A 22,141-nucleotide genomic window follows, 5' to 3' on the forward strand; every position below is an offset into this window, starting at 1 on the left:
CTCCCGGCAGGTGACCCCCCGGCTGCGCCTGCTGCGCTCCCAGGTGCGCCTTGGCAACTGCTTGCAGCTGCATGGCTTGGCCCAGCTCTATGGCCTGCAGGACCTGCAGGAGGCCTGCCTGGACTTCATGGCCGCCCACTACCACCCTGTGCTGTGGCCGGTGCCACCCGCCCTGCGCCAGCAGCTGGCCCAGAGGCGCATGAGGGGCGCGGCCACCCTGGTGGCCGTGGGCGACTTGGCGGGGCGGCCCCGGCAAGAGGAAGGGCCAGGCTCCATGCTGCGGTACGACGAGGTGGCTCAGCAGTGGCTGCCCCTGGCCAACAATCTGCCTCCGGACCTGGTGAACGTGCGTGGTTATGGGGCGGCAACGCTGGACAACTACCTGTTCATCGTCGGGGGCTACCGTGTCACCAGCCAGGATATCTCGGCCACCCACTGTTACAATCCATGCTTGAATGAGTGGAGTCAGAGGGCGTCCATGAACCAGAAGAGGTAACCTCCCTCCCCGTCCCGCCTCATCCCCTGCAAACAGATGTACAAGCGGTGTGTTAGCAGCGGTATTGCCAACTCTCATGACTTTGGGCGTTGTTCTTCAAGTCTAGGCTTCGGGAATGTGAAAAACCTAGCACTTTCTTTTACATATATTTTAAAGAACTAGGCTTTTTGCATTCTTTAATTGTGGGTGAACTATCCAACGCTTGGTGAATTCTGCTTCACAATGATAGGAAGCATAGACTTTAAGAACAATGCCAAAAATCACGAGAATTGGCAACACTAGAGGTAAAAATGCCCTGGAGTCATGGACCCAGTAATAGAGGGACCAGTTTGCCATTACTTTGAGCCTAGTCATTCACATCTCACCTCCTTTTGTGCTGGGGTGAGTGGTGCTCTATGGGGTGCTGAACAATGAGGAATTTACCTGATAGTAGCAGTGCTCAACCTTTTGATCCATGGGCCAGATGAGACTATGGAGCCCATCCATGGTTCAAATGGGACCCTGCCCACCAGGAATGGGGCCTGAGCTGCCTCTACCCAGTCCCATACAAGAGGATTGAGTTCCAGGGGCCCCCACATGATGGAGTTGGGCCCAGTGCTGCTCTGCACGCTTAGCCTAGCATTCACAGCCACAGCACGCAGGTCTCCCCACAGATTCTTGGGGAGCCCTATAGGCCAGATGACATGGCATCGGGGGTAGAGCATCCCTGGCCGATAGAATCCAGTAGGCTGTGTGGGACCGAGCTTTTAAACATGATTTTTTTTATTAAATAGAACTTTGAGGTAGAATAGTGAAGGCAACCCCGGTAACCCTCTGTTCCTGTACTCAGGTTTCTATCTGCACATGGAGAAATCAAGCTGGTGTCAATGAGAGACCATTTGGAGCACAGCAGGCTAGAATTTTGGACAGAACGGTTTTCCATTGGAAATTGCAGTTTCCTTAACATTGAAATTGGTTTCCCCAACTAGCTTGGTTTTGATGACGGTTTTCCCTGGACAAGCTGCTGCAGTGTTTCCTCATCTTATTCTGATGACTAAAAATTTTGGGGACAAAATGCTTTGGTTTCAGTTTTCATTTTTATTCATTGGTTTTTTGGCTAACACATTTCATATGTTGTCATGTCTCATTATCACAATGAAATATTGGCGTTATCTCGTTGAAACAAAGCATTTTGATGTTTCATAGCCAACATTTTCAGACTTTCCAGTCTGTAGAAAATTTCAATATTGCACTCTGATTTGGACCAAAAACTAAAGTGAAACGTGAGAATTTCCCATGGAACTGAAATATCATTTTCTAACCAGTTCTAGTCAAAGTTAAGTCTCGTCTAGTCCAATTATTATGCGCATTGTACGTGTAATTGCAGGCTCCAGTCAGATATTGTGCTAGGTTCTGTACACGCATGCATTTCAGTTTCTGATCTAGGGAGTTTGCAGTCAGATTTCTCTGAGAAGGTTGTCTATCCTGAACTTGGTTCCTTCCAACCTTACCGCTTGTTCCTGTTTAAGTTGTTATAAAAATGTACTGAAGTAGGGCAGACCATAATTTCATTCTAGTTGTCACTAGAATTAGTCTATAGAATTCAGTGTTTTTCAGTTAAAGGGAAAGTTCTTTCTTTTTCTTTTAATTCACCTGGTTGAAATTAATATATTTAGTTAAAACATAAATTCCTCTCAATAAGACTATGATCATGTACCAAAGGGTGGAAGAACCAGTGCCTGACATCACTCTGGCAGATAAATCTCTGTGTCTTTGACAGCTTTTGTTACTTGGATTCTTCATTCATCAGGAATCTTGACCTTCAGACTAAACAAACAGAATCGGAAAAGCAGCTAAGAATTTCAGGCTATTACAGAAACGTGCATGGAATAACAGCAGACTATCAGATAAGGTGAAGATGCAAATCTATTAAATTTGCCTGCTGTCATCCCTGCTTTATGGTTTGGAAACATGGACTACATATTCTAGGTACATCAGGAGCCTGAGCAACTGTGCAAGATCCTGAAAATCATGTGGGAAGACAAAATGGCAAACAGGTGATGGACCACGCAGGACTGACACACTTTGAAAACACTGTCCAGAAGAGAAGGTTGTGATGGCTCTGCCGTGTCAGGAGAATGGGAGGAGACCATATTCCCAAGAACATTTTGTACAGTGAGATTTGAGATGGCTCTAGGAAGCAGGGTTGCTCTGTATGGCTGTACGTAACATGTGCAAAAATTATACAAAGTCATTCAACATCAATGTAGAAAGCTGGGAAGAGTGCACAGAATCCCACCCAGTCTGGAGGGAACATCTGTCACTGAGTGCAGCTCATCATGAAGCAGCTTTGATCCAGAGGATGAAAATAATGCAAGAAAGAAGGAAGCTGTAAATTTGGACTCCAAGTTGAACAACACATGGATCTGTAAAACTTGTAACAATCTGCGTCACTCTCAAATTAGGCCTGTCAGCCACAAATGAACTAATCAGGCACCTGACTAGACTTATACCTACACCATGAACCAGAAGATCGACAGTTACCAATATATACACTTTGAAGAGTTTTAAAACAGGTTTCAGGGGGGAAAACCCCCATCTGGACTCCAGTCTAATAGTCCAGCATGTAAACAGTCCTCAGTATGCTTGAGAACTTGGATTATTTTAGTAGACACACAACTTGCTTTTGTTAGTCATAGGATTTTAAAAAATTCTTAGTTCAATAAGGAATAGATCTAATTAAACATGAATTCTAAATATTTTTTTCATCACATTTCAGGAAATAATTCTCCAGTGAATTCTGATCTTTGCCATGTAAATAGGATTGAGTAGGCCTTAATCTTGCATTTCCATCCATGGGAGCAGACTCCTGCATATATATGCAAATTACTGACTTCACTGGAATCTGTGCATGCTCCATCAACACGTGAAGAGATTCAGCATTGAGCAGAACTGCAGGTTTGATGCCTTCAGTTGTAAGATATGCACAGCAGGAAAGATGCTCTTCCACAGGTTGCTTCTGCTGTGCAGCGAGCATGGCTTTTTCATCTGGGCTTCCCCATCCCTGGCCAGCCATCTTTTCCACCCCAGTACTCTTTTCTTTTCTTTTCTTTTCTTTTGATGTATGATCAGTGTATTAGAAATGTATTAAAATATTTATTATCCATTATTTTAAATATATATACACACCTGTGGTACTGTAGAAATTCATTGTAAGCAACTTGATAGTTGGGTTCTCCCCTGAGAAATACCCTTTTGGTAGCAGTGGAGAATTTCACAACTGACAAGAGTAATTCCTACAGTAGTCTCTTATCTTTATTTCTTTTAAGCTAGAAACAGCTACATTGAAGAGTGACTGGCTCTAGAGTGGAGGATGGCAGTAAATGAATGTGTACTACTGAGACCAACCGGCAAAGGGAGTTTTTGCCAAGGGAACTCTGCCAAACCCCTGTTCTATAGAAACATGCCATGGGCTTTTTAATTCTAGCATTGTGTAGATAGCTTTTTTTTTTTTTTTAAGTTCCTTGTAAGATACAGTGCAGCATCCACCATTGCCTTATCGCTTTTTCACATTTTGGGATCAGAATGTGATAAGCTCTGTGTGGTGTTTTCAAATGGAATCTCAGATAGCTAGAAACTGCCTTATGGAAGCAACGCTTCAACCTTGTCCTGAGGTGTTGCAATTTGAACAGTAGCCTCCTGTATTTACTTTGTGAAGCTCTAGTCAGATAAAGAGGATAAGTTGTCCCAACATGTTGCCTGGAACGTGCAGTCGTATGTTTCTCTGATATACAGAATGAATCCGTAGCAATTGATCCGTCTTGCATATCTTGAAGGAAAGGCAATAGCCCTCAATGAAGTTGAGGGTTGATTCCAGTTGACTTTCAATGGGATCTGGAGTTTGCTCCATGTGAAATAATATACATTGTGATGAAAAGAGAAAGTTGAAGAAGTAAGATAATTGATTGTGCTGAGTAAGAAAAACATTTCCCTGCACTTAAAATATCTTCTGGAACTTATGATAAATCCTACAGATAATAATTGATACTTCTTGCATTACCACTCCACGTAGAAGTCCCTGTCCAGGTACTAGAACTCCATTGTGCTTGGTAATATGCAAACATAGAAGAAAAAGGCAGTCCTTTCCCCAAACATGTTATGGTTTAAGTTTAAACGAGAGACAGCAGAGAGGTATTGAATATCTGCTAGGATTTTTTTTTTAGATGGGGGATTGAAAAACAGGGCAGAGTAAATCACCTCCTCAAGGACATATAGGAAACCTGTGGAATTTAACCCCTATTTCTTGACTGCCAGCCCAGTGCTCATTATAAAAGTAGCAAGTATGGTCTAATCCAGAGGTGTTCAACCCCTGGCCTGGGGGCCCAGCCTGGCCCCGGCACCTATGCATCTGGTTTGCTGGACACCCCACAGGTTCATAGGGAGTCCTGCAGGCTGTGGTCCTTCCATTAGATTAGGTTTACAGGGCAGGCTTGAATACAATCCTGGCATGCAGGGCTGAGGGATGACTCCTAGGGCCCAATTCCAACATGTGGGACTGGGCAGAGGTGGTGTGGGACCTCTGGGGCACAATCCTGGTATGCATGACCTGGTGGAGGTGGCACAAGGTGTGATTTGGCCTGAGGATCAGCCCCACGGCCCTCATTTGGCCCATGGGGCCAAAAGGCTGAGCATCACTAGTCTAATCTCATCGTTCAGGAGGAACTCTTTGTATATGAATATCATTTTCACAAAACTAACCTGAATGCTTTAAAGAAATCATTTGGTGTGAAAAGACATTAATTTGATCTTGAGATGGTGAAATAAAGTCCATTCTGTTAAAGGGAGGAAGGCAAAAAGGATGTTTGGGGATTGTGCAGAGCTAAGCAGGGAGTATGGGCACAGGCCACCTTTACACTAGCATAACCAAAGAGTGGCCCTAACGTATGGCTGTATTCTGGTTTAATTTACTAGAGTCTAATGTAAATGCCCTATGGAAAAAAAAATTGGGAGTAAATGTTCAGGTGTAGGTCTGCTTCTGCTTGGGGTAGCCATTTGTTCAATGCAAAGAGGCTATTGCTAACTCTGCTGCCACCTCATAGCAAGCTGCTGTGATGGTGCCTACTGCAGCTGCTACCTGGGGAGAGCTGGTCATACCAAGCTGGTATTGAGGTATAACTGTATTAACACATTGTGTGCAGGCCCAGGATCCCTTTTGCTGTTTATTTTAGTTAACCTTGTACTGTCAAATGAAATCTGCTATTTTAAAATCTTTTGCCTCACGAGCCAGGACGTTCCACTTTTATTTTGTTTCCAAGCGTTTGGTGTTCTGGGTCTTTCTTCTAGGATATAAACATCCTCGGCCTGGCAGGCCCTTGTAAATACCAGCCAGGGAATATGCACATGCACAAAACTAGTCTTACGTAAGCAATCTAGGCACGAGTGACTGCTACCTGCAGGGCTTCTTCAGGAAGACAAGAGGAGCTGTTCCTAGGAAAAGAGCAGTGAATCTAGAGCAACTTCGGACAGAGCTTTTCCACTTTTATTCCTGCTCTCAAGATCCTGTGTATCAAGGGGGAAACCAATAATGGCTGCTTCCATTTGGAAAGCTTTTAGACCAGGCTTTCTCTCTCTCTCCCCTGGCCCAAATGAGGAATGCAATTAGACATGACACTATTGAAGAGCATAGACAAAACCCTCATGTGAGAAACTTAAAATGCTGTTGGCTTTATGCTTGTGATTTAATCAACTGAAGCAAATTTGTTTAACTGTAAAGGTAAGATGGCAGGTATTGAACTTTGGCATTGAATTGAATCATGGGCTGGGATGGCATTTCAGAGGTCTAGATATCCTTGAGGCATCCACCTGCCCTCTCTGAGGTGATCTCAAGTTTACATCGGCTACCATAGACCAGGGGTTGTCAACTGGGGGTACTCATACTCCAGAGGGTACTTGGGAAGGCCCTAGAGGGTATGCATGGACAGACAGGGATGGAGTGCTGCCACCCACCACCCCATGCCACCGTCTCCCAGGAGCAGGACAAGGGCAGGGCGAGGGCAGTGGTGCCCCTCTGCAGACCGCACAAGCTGATCAGACGTGGGGTGGGGGGAGCTTGCACATGGCCACTACCGCTGCCATCCACCACCCTGTGCCACCGCTCTGCATCTGGCTCCCCCCCCCCCCCCCCCCATGCTCTGTGTCTGTCACCTCCTCCCTCCTCCCCCCCACTCCGCGTTGGGCCATGTGTCACCCCCAACTCTGTGTCTGGGTGCCAGGGCTACACTTATTAGAAAAGATTGAAAATCCCTGCCATAGACAGTTGGTTGTATAACCTGTTCTTAAAAATCTCCAGATGAGGATTACTCAGTGCCCTTTGGTCCCCTTTTCAGTGCTTAACAATCGTTATGTGCATTTTATAACCCACAGTTCTCATGTTGAATATTTGATCACTTACCTACTGTCCTGTTCACAGTGGATGTAGAGAAAAATTGATCACCATTTTCTTTAGGGCAGCCTTTTATATCCTTGAAAACTGTAGCCATGTTTCTTCCCTGTCTTGTTTATAAGCTAAACCCATTTTTCAACTTTTTATTGTACTTTTTTCCCTTCTTCTCAACTCCTGACATGCATTAAAACAGAATAAAAAGATATTAAACATTTCCTAAAATTAGTTTTTCATATTAATAATTGATGTAATTAGCATAAAGTAACAAGTGGCAGAAAGAAGTTGTTTAAGTTAATGTATTAAATTTTGAGTCAACCTTTCAGAAAAGTTGTTTGGTGCCTGCCAATTTTGGCTACCTCTGATTAAAACAAATGTTTAGTTAACACTGCTGTTCAATTCTGTATATATGAGGTGTGTCTTCTGAGCAACATGCTAACCAGTGCCGAAAGCAGCTATACTGTTCAAACAGTTTACATGAATCCTAGATTAATTTTTTTTAGAGTAGTAGTAGTAGTAGTTGAAAGTTGGATCATGTATCATTCATAGGTTAATTGTCCATGTATGTGCAACAAGGTTTTCAGTGACCCATCAGGCATTTGTGACCTCCATACAGGAAAAGCTGCAGGAGGCTATATTCTTTGATGATTAGTATGGTTAGGGTTAAGTTAGGAGCTGTGGCATTTATTCTCATTCTAATACACTGTCATCTTGAACAGTTATTATTTTTCTCTGTGTCTTAGCATTTTCCATCTATAAAATGAGGCTTGAAACCTACCTTTCCAAAATACTTCTTGGCCTTTTCATGAAAGTACAAGTGAGTTCATTTTAAAGGATGAAAGCTCTGCTCTGGCTCCTCGGTAACATACAGACTTACTAACATTTTATCAATTTTAAGGGTTGAACTTAAATTTTTAACATGTAATTTATATTCAAGACTACTGTCTCTTAGACATAGTAATTTCATTAGTTCATATGCATGCATTTTTTCTCTCTCATAACTTTTAAAACAGGTATGTTTCTTTGAAAATCTCAATGTTTTTGCAAGTAATTTCTCTCATTTCATATTCACTGTTGATTGGATCTTTAGTCCAGATTCTTCAAGCTGGAAAACATAATTACTATAAAGTGAAGATGCACAGAGTGACCTAATAATAAATGTCAGCAAAAAACAAATTATAGGCATTTAATTCAATCAGAGACTTATTTTAGTTTCCAAAGCTCTTCAGGATGATGGGAACAAAATGCTTCCATCTGGAACGGAGAGGTTTTTTCCCCAAATATATTTAATACAAAACATTGCAGGACAGTCTGCTGCTAGGCAAGTTCATTCTGTTCAGACACAATCCTGCAAAACTACTTGGGCACAGTTCCACTGACTTGGGACCTCATGCTCACGCTGATGAAATTAATCTCTCTGCAAAGGACCAACACATGGATAATCCTCCAGTTGTCTTTCAGGCTTGAATGGAGCATTTCATTGGCTGTGTGCTCATTGCAGCAAAGAAGGTTACATTTTCTCCTGTCAGTCATTAGGAGTGTTAACTAAGTAAACTTGGTGGATTTGAATCAAAAGTAGTTCTCAAGAAGCAGTCTTATTATGAATAGATGCCATTCTGGACCCTCCTTATCATTTTTCCCCTTTTTCTCACTTTTTAAAGCATCTTACTATCTCCCTTTTTTCCCTGGTGTATGGAGAGTTACTCTTGTGCTCTCTTGAAGGCACAAGTCTGCAAAATGACACTGAAATCTTTCATATGTTTCACTTGTGCAGCTTGCTGAATGAACAGAGCACAGTGAAGTAGCGGGAAAGAAAAATAATGTTGGTGCTCTTTGCATCCAGACAGTTACATTGGTCTGCTGAGTTTAGCATCCTAAACATACAAACATACAAATCTTTTATTAAGTAGAGTAGCTGAAGAGGCATGATATTAGAGACTATGGCCAGTACACATGTTAATCTGCTCTTTAATGAAACTGTAGGAGTTATGATTGAAATAAACCTAGTAGTGATGATATTTATGTGCATTTGTGTGCATTTTCCCAGACACTATCAAGGTTCTTTACAACAGAGTAGACAAATATAAAGTGCTGAAGTACTAGATTGTTATTGGACGCAGTGACTAAGTAGTTAAGTTTGAACTGTAATGAATTGAAATCTAAGTATATAACATATGTAACAGTCACCATAATTATTTATTTCCTGAATGTCATTAGTATGCTGAGCCCTGTACAAATATGAAGCGCACAGTCCCTGGCCCAAGCAGCTTACAATGTACTTTGGATATGGACAAAACAGTTCAGACAGTATAATATACGAGGTGATGGAAGAGGGTTGAGGTGATAATGGTCTGTTGGAGCCTTGGTGAAAATAATTTTCTTTCCTTTAATTTTCGGTGCTCTGATCTGTCTCTTTTAGGTCCAATTTTAAGCTTTTGGCTGTAAATGGGAAGCTCTATGCTGTTGGTGGTCAATCCCTTTCCAATGTGGAATGTTACAACCCAGAGCATGACTGGTGGAATTTCGTGGCCTCTATGCCAAACCCTCTTGCAGAATTCTCAGCTTGTGAATGCAAAGGCAAGATCTACATCATTGGAGGATACACTTCACGAGGTAGGACATACTGTTTTTAAAACCACAATCAGTTTCTTCACTAATAAATAGGGACCTATGGAATCTCAATTCCGTGATTTTTGTGGAAACTGCAATTTCAGGCAGTCCCCATGATAAAGCACAGGATCCATGCTTTTAGTAGGCTCCCTGAAAAAAAAAAAAACCACTCACTGAAAATAAAATGCTGCTTCCCTCAGGAGCCAACCGTCCTTACGGCTGCTGTGGCCAGGCCACACAGCCTGTCAGGGGGAAAGGAGGGAGAGGGGCTGCCAGCATAACAAGATTTCTGCTGCCCCTGCCCCTCACTGCTGATTGGCTGTGAGGGCTGTCTGTCATATGGCCCCGCCCCCTGCTATATATCGGCGTAAGAGTGGGGCCACATGACTGGCAGCCCTCCTGACCAATCAGCAGCCGGGGCAGAGCTATGTGATGGACAGCCTTCATAGCCAATCTGCAGTGAAGGGCAGGGCCACTGGGCCCCCTTGGCCAATTGGGGGGGGGCGGGGGGGAGGCACTATACTCCACCCTTGAAAATGGTTGCCTGGCCTGCAGTCTGCCTGTGAAATCGGCAGGTGGCCCCCTTGACTTAGACCCCTACTAATAAAGTTTCATTCTTCCTCCAAGTCAAGTGGAAAGCTTTGTAAGAAAACATTAAAAATAACTGAAGGCAAATCACTTGGGTAGCAAAAAATTGACATCCAGAATTTAAAATCAGTTTTCTGACTTTTAAAGATCAGTCACTTTTAAAGAGTCCAGCTTTGGGTATCACAATTATGCTTGTCAAACTGAACTTTTTAAAACAAAATATTCCTATATTGCTGTACCAACACTTGAATTTAGGGTTTGTTTGTTTTTCTGTAATTACTGATGTCCCCATATCTTTATTTACAACCAAGAGTATAATCCAGTAATTCTCCTTTTTAGATGCTGGTAGTTGCAGGAGAAACACAGGTCTCAGATAAAAACATTGGTTTCCTTTTTTTAATGTATTCTCTTGGTGATTGAAGATTGCAGATAGTTACTGATTTATAATTTAAGTACATTTTGATTCATCTTTTAACTGTAACAAGCCAGCATTTCCTCTGTTGTTTCAAGGAAATAAAAACAATTCTCTGTGATACAGTTCTAAAAACTCAGTTTTTGCCATCTCTGCCCCAGCTGCCCAGTGTTGGATTGCCATCCTGTGTCTTGTAATGTCATATGCAGTGCTGCTGATGTCAGCACTTGGGATCTATGGGTGAGGGACAGATGCATTTACTACCTACTCTATTGGAGCTGTGCTGGAAAACATGAACATTCAGCATTTCTCATTGTCTGCATAAGGGTTTTCAGTTGTGCCTTTCGCTGTAGTGTTCCAGTACTTCACAAGTAAATTAAATCTATTTAGAAAGGCCTCTGATGGATTTAATGGTATTTTTTTCACTCTTTCTCCTGCTCCCTGCAACAAAGAGGTTGCTTATCTCAGAGGAATGTGGGTGGGTATTTTTATCACATGACAATAGGGTAGATTGGCATCTTACAGAGTAACTAAATCAGAGATGTATACTATAAGCTTTTGTGAGCCCAAGCTCACTTCATCAGGTGCTGTGAAAGGGCATGCCCAGAGCAGTGTATAAAAAGAAGAGCGATTTGAATTTAAAGACAGGAATGGTGGTGGTGGCGGGGGGAGGAGATGGCAGTGTGGGCAAAGGCAAACAAGGAAGCAATAAACTTTCACCTCTCTTTTTATGTCATTCCATTTATGATGTAAATATTTGTCTAAGAAAAGAGTCTTGTGTCATCTAAGGAAAGGCTGTGGAAGTGCATTCTGTAGTCTCAAATGAGTGACCAGGGACAACTCTGGCTCTAATATGCATTGTGTTAGGTTTTCTAGCTGTGCTATTATTCCAAATGAGAGCAGCTGTCTTAATAGGGCATGGATGAAGATGCAGTCACTGATGCCAAATCTATTGATGGCCTGGTTGATCTGTGGAATAACCTACTGACCTTGGATAGTGGCACCCAAGTCTCCCACCACTGTGGTGGCACAGACCCCCTTGGTACACAGGGTAATGGAGTCAGCTTCAGATGGAGGGTAAGCAGCTGGAGTGTAGGTGGCTCTCCATCTATGCTGAAGCTGACCAATTAAAGCATAGATCTCTCGTAAAGGACTGTGGTACGGCAGTAGCAGCAGCAAAGAAGCCATTTTTCTCCACTGTCATTTCATTTGTACAGTGTCATCCAGCAGAACTGTTCCAAGTGGTGAACGGACTGGTTAATCCAGTTTGTTTCTGCCCAGAAATTGAGTCCAGTTCAGTACTCTGTGAGGAATTTGCCACCTATTTTTTAGACAGAATCATAGACTCATAGAAAGGGAGGAATAGAAGGGACCTCTGGAGGTCATCTAGTCCAACCCCCTGCCAGAGGCCAGATCATCCTTATCCAAACCATCCTAAGCAAATGCTTGTCTAATCTACTACTAAAACCACACCTATGTTCCTGTGAGACAACCACAAAACATAGCACCATAACCTGCCACAGGTAAAGCAGGAGGACACCTGTGGCTGACATCTTGCTGCTATGACAGTTCTTAAAATCTGCTTGAGAGATCTGAGGAAGAGGGCCATGGCCCCCACTATAGAGAAAGGCAAAACCCCCACAGTCCATGCCATTCTGACCATGGTAAAATTCCTTTTTGGTACTAAATATGGAAATTGGTCAGACTCTGAACAGATGGGCAAGACTCTCTAATCAGGAACCTCCAGGTTTTGGTCTCAGCAAGAGCATTGGCACACCCCAGTCAAAATCCCCAGCATTGGCTGTGGCCAACACCCACTGCTTTTGAAGAATTCCAGAAAAAATCTGACATGAGGTAAAAAAAAAAAAGTCTGACATAGCAACAGGAGGGAAAAATATTCCTTCTGAGCAATTGGCGCACACAGAGCATAGGCACAACTACTCCTAGATCATCTCCGAGCAGTGTTTATCCAATCTCTTTTTGAACACTCCAGTGATGCAAAATCCACATCTTCCCTAGGCAGTCTGTTCCACTGCCTCACTGTTCTAACAATGAAGACGTTCTTTCTGATATCCAGTCTTAATCTCCTTTGCTGGAACTTCAAACCATTGGTCTGTATCCTGCTTTCTACATCTAGAGAGGAAAGGCAGCCCTTCGTGGTAGTCCTTCACATATTTGAAGACTGCTATCATATCCTCTCTTAAGCAAGTGTGAGTTGAAGATGCCTGTTTCCTTTAACCTCTCATATGGTTTACCTTCTAAGCCCTTGATCATTCTTGTTGCCTGCCTTTGTACCCTCTCTCTCTTCTCCGTGTTCTTTTTAAAATGTGGAGTCCCAGACTGTACACAGTACTGTGAACGAGTCATAACCAGTGCCAAGTAAGAAGGCACTATCACCTTCAGTGTTTTACACCTAATGCTTCTATTGATGGAGCCCAAGACCTCTTTCACCTTTTGTGTGGTTGCATCACACTGCAGGCTCATATTGAGTCGGTGATGCACCAAGACTCCCAGATCCTTCTCTGTAGCGCTGCCATCCAGCCTATTAACACCCACTTTATATTTGTGTTTTTGATGATTCTTCCTGAGGTGTAGTGCTTTGTATTTGTATTGAACTTCAGCCTGTTAATTCCAGCACAGCTTTTCATTCTGTCAGGATCCTTCTGAATTGTGCTGCTGTCTTTCAACAGGTTTGCAGTCCTTCCCAGTTTCATGTCAGTTGCAGATTTTCTCAAGAAGCTTTTAATTCCAGAATCCAAATCATTAATTAACTTTTGCTGAACAGCACTGGGCCTAGAACAAACCCTTATAGGACTCCACTCTAAACCTTCTGCTATTCTGACATGGATCCATTTATAATTACCCTTTGTTTGTGGCTATTGAGACAGTTTTCTTATCATCTTGTAGTTTTGTTTAGCCCACATTTATCCAAGTTTTTAATGAGAAGGTCCTGCAAGACTTTGTCAAAAGCCTTTCTGAAGTCCAGATACATTGTATGCATGGCGTTCCCTTCAACCATCCAACTAGCTATTGAAGAAGGAGGTAGTTCATAGTTAGTCCATGCTGCCTGTTCATGGTCAGCCTTTGCTTCCCCAGATTCATGCAAATGAACTTCCTTATAATATACTTCATTAACTTCCCAGGTATTGAGATGAGGCTAACTGGTCAGTAGTTCCCCAGGTCTTCCTCTTTGCCTTTTATGAAGAGGAGCACTACATTGGCTCTATTTCCAGTCCTTTCGTACCTTGCCAATCTCCCCTGACTTCATAAATATTATTGCCAAGGCTATGAGATCTTCTTTGCCAGTTTTTTATTGTACCCTGGGATAAAGATGATCAGGCCCTGCTGACTTGATTCATTCAGACCCATCAAAAGCTCTTTGACTGGTCCTTTTTATATCTGCCTGTATCGGGCATGGCTTGGGAACCACCAGTTTTGCTGCAGAGTCAGAATCTGAGGTTGAGGAAGCTCAGTCTTGTCCTGTTTATATGGATTGTTTTAAATTGCTATCACCCACCACTGTGGAGGATATGCTTAGAGGGTTGAGCACAACCACTTGTGAACTAGACCAGTGCCTGTCCTTACTTGTAAACACCAGCTGGGGGATACTCGGGCCATTACTGTCAGGGGTTGTCACTGCCCTTTGGGAGGCCAGTGTACCAGATGAACTCAATTGATTGGCCCTTTTTCAAGAAGTAATCGCTTGATGTTGATCCCCCATCCAATTATCTCTTTGTATCCAACCTGCCCTTTTTGCGGAAGATCATTTAACAGGTAGTCACTCAACAGCTCCAGATGCATCTGGTTTTCTGCACCTCTGTCAGTCTGGCTTTCATCCTGGATATAGCACAGAGACTGCATTTGTGGCTTTGGTTGATGATCGTTGCCTAGAAATCAACAAGAAAAATTGTGTCCTGCTGATCTTACTTGATCTTTCAGTGGTCTTTCATATAGTTGCCCACAAGGTGCTAATAAATATTTACATGATCTGGTGAAGATTCATAAGACAACTCTAAATTGGGTCCACCCTTTCCTAGCAGGGAGATCCCAGAGGCTGATGCTGGGCAGATGCTTGTCAGCCTCTTGGGACCTCTTCTGTGGGTTCTCCCAGGGCTCCATCTTGCTGCCTCTCCTGCTCAATGTGTATATGAGGTCAGTGAGTGAGGTCATGTGGAGATTTGCAGTGAGATACCATCAGTATACTGATGACACCCAGCTCTACTGACCCTGGCCACACAGTCTCAGTCCTTTCCCAGTGCCTGGCTATAGTTGGGGACTGGATGCAAGTAAATTAAAACTGAATCTAGATGAGAGAGGTGATAATGGTGGGCAGGCCACTTGACTTGGGTGGTCCTGGGACATCTATCATTGATGGGATTAAGCTTCCCCTTGTTACTCAGGTTTGCAGCCTTGGGGTACTGCTGGATCCTCTGCTGCATGTGGGTTTTCAGGTGGTACTATTGCTAGGAGCACATTTCACCAACTCCATATGGTGAGGAGGTCATTGTCATCCATGCCTTTGTAACCTAAAGGCTGGACTACTGCACTTTGTGCACCCTGCCTTTGAAAACTGTCCAGAAACTGGCAACCACCTACAAGTTCTATCAGTATGCAGAGTCCTCTCGGTGAAGTCATTTTCAGCAGCAGGTCCTCAGCTCTGCAAGTGCTTGCTTTTTGAGGCCTACCACATCTTTTGGAAGCGCTGCAAGATCTTTCTATTTGGGCATGCATTTAGCAACCAAACTAAGTCAAGACATTGTCTAGTGGATCTCAGCTTTGTTTAGTTTTGCTTTGTGTTGGTACTTTGTTTTATTTATGCGAGTTGCCCTTTTAGGTTGTTTGGTTACTCTTACTGTAAGCTGTCCTGAGCCTCTGTTGGGAAGGGCTGCAGATAAATCGCATAAATATAAGTAATAGATGAGTTCTGACCTCTTGGTAAAGGGGAGATATCGAAGGTTGATGTCTGTGGCTTTGAAGTGTAAGTAGATTGGGAAGGGATGGAGCATAGGAATGACTTTCTCAGGTTGCCAGTCGCATTAGATTGATGGGTAGCTATATTCTACGGAGTTACAAGAATCATGTGGTTTTCTGTTGTCACACAATCAGGGAAGTTTCCCCACAAGGTTGTATACTTATATGGCATTTTAGCTATTTGGAGCTAAATACCTGTAAAATGGTGCCATTTTATTGTAGCTGACAACTTAAATGTTCTGTGGTGCGAGAGTACAGGCAGCCTACAGCTCTGGTAGGTGTTCTGGGAACTTGAAGGGTCTGATCCTGTGCAGCCTGGGAATTCCCACCCCGGATCTGGCCCCTCAAACCCCTGGAGGTACCTGCCTGGCTTTGCCTGCTTAAAGACATGTCCCACGGAATCTCAGGTGCCCCTCTCTGTAATCACGAAAAGCCCATATGGGTCTTGGCATAGAGGCACAGGACCCAGGGAATCCTCAGTGCTTCACACAGAGGCACAGGAAGCACAGGTGGGTGTGGGACCTGGCATAGGTCCCAGCATGGAGGCACAGGGTGCTGAGAATTCCCCAGACCCCATGTCACTTTGCGGCGCCTTGCCAGAACCCACACCAATACATGCTTCACGTAGAGGCATGGGTTGGTGCAGGTCCTGGTGTGGAGCTCCAGGGACTCCCTTTAGTAAGAGGATTGGGCATGAATGCTTCTATGTCAAATTCTTTTATGCACCTACATCAGAGATGTGGGAATAAGGAGCCTCTAAATCCCAGCCACAAGGACTTAGTTTGCTAAATTACAGTACTTCATTTGAGGAATCAATGTTAAGTGGAGGACAACATTAGAAGAGACATATTTTATTGGCAAGTTGTTAAAAGACAATATTGCAGGCAAACTAAAGTTGACATAAAAGTAAATTTCTCTCTTTCAGTAGAAAATTGATCCCTTTGCTGTTACGGGCTGTGTGGGGGAGAACAACCTTGTTGTTGGTCTGGAAGAGATGACCTGAAAATGGAGTCACATCTTGTCTGCCCTGGCTCACAAGATGGTGTCTGTTGTGTAAGGAACAAAAATATAGGAACTTATTCTGGGTAATCACCAGGGATCCAGGTTTTCCGTTTCCCATGGAAAAATGGGAAAAAAACTGCGGAATTTCCCTTCTAAGCAAGAAAAACGCAGATTTTTCATTTTAACAGAGTTCCAGCCTGTAAGGGGTTGGGGGGAGCAGGAGGAGGGTGGTCAGGCAGAGGGTGCCATGTATATGCTCAGAAATGCACGTGGCCACCAGGTAGCTTGGAGAGCAGCTCTGGCAGGCAAGTTGGGGGGGGAGGGGGAGGGAATTGAGGCCCCCATAGGGAAGGAGGGAGTTGAGCTGGGGCTGCTTCCCAGCCCAGGTGGTATTTGGGGCCTGGAGCCATACGCAGCTGCAAGGCCCTAGCGGGGAGCAGAACAAATCCATAGGTGGCTCATTGCGGGGCTGGCTTCCCGCTGCTGTGTGCCCTCCCAAGGGGGCAGCGGGAGGCAGGTGCTCCTCAGATCTGTGTGTGGGGTCGGGGAGGGGACAGGGGTGGGCTGCCCAATGCAGGCTTGGGCTTCCTGCCCTACTGCTGTCCTCCCTCCAGGGTCTTTGCAGCCCAGCGGGACTTGGCATGGCAAGGCAAAGTGGGGCTGGGCGGGGAAGCACTTGGCTACTGAAAGTCCTGTACCACCCTGGCAAAGCACCCCTTGCCTGCCCGGCAGCAGCAAGGGGCACAACCGTGCGCTGACGCCCCTGCTGCTGCAGGGTGCCACAGGGCTTTTAGCAGCAAGGAGCTTCCCTTTCAGTCCCATTCTGCCTTGTTGTGCCTGGTCCTGTCTGCTGGGCTGTGGAGGCCCTTGCAGGGAGGGCAGCAGGGTGGGGAGCCTGAGCCCACAGTGGACCACCCCCCTTCACCCCCACCTGGACTCCACTCCAGCCATGCTACCAGTAGGGAAAAGGGAACTGGGCCACATGCTCTGCTTTACCGCAGCAGCTGTTGCCTCCCATATGCGGCAGCTGGGGCACAGATGCTGCTGTGGGGGGAAGGAGGCTGCAGACCCAGGTCTCTGGCCCTGTAGCCCTGTGCCCCCTCCGGCAGGTCTGGGGAGAGGGCTGTGGGTGGGGAGTGAGGGGCATCCGGGGGGCAGGGGAAGCTCTGATTTTTCCATTATAAAAAATCCAAAATCAAACACCAAAATTTATAGGTACTTCGAATTTATTGTATTATAGTGATTGAGGCACTGGTAGGCTTCGAAATTGCCTTCAAATTGTAAATTATATCAATAAAAAATTGTGTTCAATTGATACACACGTATAGCGGTGTTTCATTTTAATCATAAATTTGGGGTTTTTTAATTGGAGAATTTGCAATTTTTAAGCAGAAAAAAACAGAATCCCTGGTAATCACACAGTACCTGAAGAGCTTGAAGTGTAAACTAATGGGAGTACTCAGCTGAGTCTGGGTGTGGGTACTCTGTATGAAGAGAGAGAGTGACAACTCAGGCTACAAGAAAACATTCTGATTTTAGCTTTAAGTGTGTTAGGAAATTACAGGTTGGAATTGATGCAAGCAAATAGTATCTCTCACCTCTTCCGTTTTTCTTGAGTTTTCCTTCCCTGGTAAGTTTTCTGTGTCATTCAGTCCATACTTAAGTCCATTTGTGTTCAGGGCAACATTTAACTTATGCGTGTGCTAAAGTGTTGTGCTGAATAAGGATGCTTTCCTGAACCAGAGTTTAAATGCTATTTTTATGTTTGCTCTGAGGCAGTCTACTGCCTCAACTATCAAAATTAGCAAGTAGAATTATTGACATTTCGTTGGCAGCCTCATTCCAGTTAATGCTGATGTTGAATAGACTTTATGCAAGCTGACCATGCAAGAGACAGAAACGGGCTTGTGTTTGCTGTTTTGCTAGCTGTCTGTAGAATAAAACAGGTGCTGTGATGGTATGTAATACTTTTATATAATGCTTCTCCATCATAAATCTTAGAGAAGTTGTGAATACTTGACATGTTTCATTTTTGGATCTGTATACATGGGGAAATATGCAATTTTTGGAGGAAGATGAAAAATCTTGCTCCTTTCAACACTTCAGAAGGGAACAAAGGACTTCTGAGGTGGCCCTTTTAACAAGAGCAAGTGGAAGAGCTCAGCTTTCCACTTACAAATTATAATGTCTCATATGGGTGTAGACAGCCTCCTCCATTTCTACACCTTCATTTGTGAAACTAGATTAGTTTTCCTATGTATATATTCCAGAAGTCCCACCTCAGGAAGGAAAATGTCTGAGTTTATGTTCACATTTTCTGTGGAAATAAAAGAACTGGAGCTCAAAATAGTACTTGTGGTCTAAATCACAATGGGCTTTCATTTCTGAAGAGGTCTCTCAAATTATAGTGCCCCTCTTGTTTTTGAGAAAATTATTGCTTTGAATCCTTACGGGAAAAGCATTGTTGGGAATTTTGACAAAGGGTGATGTGTTCTGTATTGTCTGGAATTATGCACACACGACATCCGATCCGCTTTTTCATACAATGTTGTCAAGAGGTGGGGGGAGGGGTTGTTTTCTATATCTGACATTTTTCAAATTAGAGAATTATGAGCTCTAGCTAGTACCAAGCATAGCGCAAGCTAACACTGCTATGGCAACTTTCTCTTGTGTCGCACTGCTAATTCTTTTCAGTCTTGGCATACTGAAAGTGCCTATTGCTGTCTAGGCCTGTGCCCCCTATTGACCAGAGAGGGCATATCTAAATTAACGGATTAATGTTTATAATTAGAGTGAAGCCCTTAATCAGTAGTGCAGCCTTGCCTGGGAAAGGGGTGGCTGTGAACAGAATTATCTTTTCTGTTGGCCCAAGCTGACTGAGCTCTCCAGAACCAGCTAGAGGCCTGGCTTGGTTTGATGGTTAAATAATTTACTTGCACAGAAAGTTATAAACCCATCTGGTTATTATTATTAAACATTAACAGTTACAACATTATGTACAGATACTTACAGAGAGGTGGGGAAAGAAAGGGGAACAAACTGATGAGAGAGGGTGATACTTTATCAGACGTTTTGTCAGAGCAGTTAAGATCTCTGTCAGAGTAGTCCCTTCCAGGCAACCAAAGTGACAATTCAGGCTCTCCCACTCGCACATAGTTACTAACTCTCTTACTGCCACAAAATCTAGACATGTCTACAACAAGCGCTGACAGGACAAAAAGAAACAAAAATATGAACACCGCAAGCATCCAAACACCAAGACTAACTGGTATACACACATACATATGAACCAAACAAGGACCACTCAGAAATCCAGAAACAAAAGCTTAAAAAGAAAAAGAGCCTCCTTGCTTGGTTTAGAGAGTGTTTTCGCTCAATCTTTCCTCAGTCACACGTCAACACAATTCCCACAGGACCAGCACCAAGCACTTCACAAAAACATCTACAAATCCCCCCAGAGTACTGGTCCAGTTCCCTTTTGAGCTTGACCAGTCACCCCACTCACTCTAACCAATCGGAATTCTTTCACACTTATCATCAATCATCTTGTCAGTCATTCAATCGATACATTCTTTTTGTATCATTCTGTCAGCATGCATATCACCTCACAGGGTGAGAAACACCTTTTCCCACCAAACACTCACTTCTGGCAAGCTCACTACATTCTCACTTCAGTGAGCATGTATGTAGCCAGCAGGCTGAGAACTTAAAACTTATTACACCCTTGAAGACTGAAAAGTCCATCCCTTCTCGAAGATTCTTAAGTTCAAACAGCTGCGTATGCTTCATCACTCAAATTCAGCTGTGCATGTGTAACTAACAACAACAACAAACCATAATGAAAACCAAAGTTCACCCCATATAACTTTGTCTGTTTTTACAGTACCATCTCCTGCTTCAGTTCTGGACACATTCTGAGTACGGATGGTCCATATTTTGGTGCACCATATTTATCAAAGTTTTATTAAAAGTCTAAGCTGAAGTCATCAAGCACTTCATCACTGACCTGAACTTGGATATCAGTCTAGGTCTCTGAAAATTAATTTATTAACAAACTTATACGCTACTTATTCTATATTACCTTAAAAAGGCCTTGGTACAGAACAGTTATGGTGTCATCTACACCATAAATTAGAGTTGTGTTATAACTATGTTCAAGTATAACCGTATTGTGACCAGATGTCTTGACTCAGTTATAATTGAAGTGTAGGAAAAGCCTCAGTTTCTCAACCTTCCCTTAGTTGCCGTATTCCTGGTTGAAATGCTGAGTTCCTGGTTCTTAAATGGTTTTGACAACACATGTAATTCAGTCACTGTGAGGAATTGAAAATTTGCCTTTAGGTTATTCACATCACTTGTTGAAATGTAACATGTTTTATGAATGTTATTACTTAAAAATTTGATTTGCAGAGTGAAATGCAATGTGCTATGGTTATGGTTGGGTAATAAATAATCACCTGACAACTATTAATGAAACACACTGTTTTTATGATAATTTGATTCATCTGTGATCACTGGCAGAGACCTGAAAACTGCTCCACTTCCCCCTTCATAAGTATGAACTATCAGCCAAGTATCAGTTAAGTATCAGTCAGTGACCAAAATTAAAAACCCGAGCTAACAAGTAGGAATTATTTAGCTAAAACCTCCATGGCTTGACCATTTGGATCATGCAGTCAGAATGCCAGAAGAGGTTTAATCTCTTCCTCTACACAAGAAGACACAGATCAGGTATATTACTTAAATGTATGTCACACTAAATGAATAGCACTACCTTATTTACTCAAATCTAAGATGTCCCCCTAATTATATTCCAAATATGGTAAAATGTATACATTTGTCATAATTTTACAGGAGTAGAATCTAAGCATCAAATAGCTGTCTTGAATTCAACCCCTCCTCCCCTGCCATACTGTTTTAGCAGGGAAAGCAGTGGCTTGGGGGTTAGACACCAGTCTTCCCACCCCTCACCCCTGCCACTTTGTATGCAGATCTAAGATGAGAGGCTTTCTGCCTCTGGATACATTTTGATTTTTTTTTTAAATGCCTGTCCTTTCTTTCAGATAGGAATATGAACATTCTGCAGTACTGTCCCATCTCGGACTCGTGGACCAACTTTGAAGTGTGCGAAGTCCATGTTCGCAAACAACAGATGCTCTCTGTTGAGGAAACCATATACTTGGTAGGAGGTTGTATTCATGAACTGGGACCAAATCAAAAATCCAGCCAAAGTGAAGACATGTTAACGGTGCAGTCTTACAACATTGCCACCAGAGAATGGGTCTGCCTCAAGGAGAACACATCAAAATCAGGTCTTAACTTGACTTGTACTCTCCATAATGATGGGATCTACATCATGAGCAGAGACATTACTTTCTCCACAAGCTTGGAGCACCGGGTTTTTCTTATGTATAATATATTTACAGACAGTTGGGAGTCACTTAGACGCTTTCCAGCCTTTGGGCAAAATATGTTGATCTGCTCTATGTATTTGCCCAATGTGATAGAAGTGTAATTACATCAAGATTGTGTCAGTTTTTCAGGGGGAGGGGTTTGATTCCTTACCCATTTGTGGAACAACTATTGCTCTAAATCATTACCATTTACAAATGAAACATGGTTGCATAGCCTGGGCATAAAATAC

At 43.3% G+C, this 22,141-nt stretch overlaps 1 protein-coding gene across 1 annotated transcript in view; it reads left to right on the forward strand.

Annotated features, from left to right (window-relative positions):
- The first annotated feature begins 175 nt into the window (after positions 1-175).
- Positions 176-22,141, forward strand: part of KLHL42 (kelch like family member 42) — a 34,355-nt gene continuing 12,389 nt past the window's right edge. Inside the window, exons 1-3 of the mRNA XM_025209785.1 lie at positions 176-492; positions 9,334-9,527; positions 21,561-21,809. Of these exons, the coding sequence (XP_025065570.1) occupies positions 200-492; positions 9,334-9,527; positions 21,561-21,809 (736 nt within the window). The 5' untranslated portion in view covers positions 176-199. The remainder of the gene's footprint in view (positions 493-9,333; positions 9,528-21,560; positions 21,810-22,141) is intronic.

Source organism: Alligator sinensis, unplaced genomic scaffold (assembly GCF_000455745.1).
Source record: "Alligator sinensis unplaced genomic scaffold, ASM45574v1 scaffold15_1, whole genome shotgun sequence".
Taxonomy (NCBI): domain Eukaryota; kingdom Metazoa; phylum Chordata; order Crocodylia; family Alligatoridae; genus Alligator; species Alligator sinensis.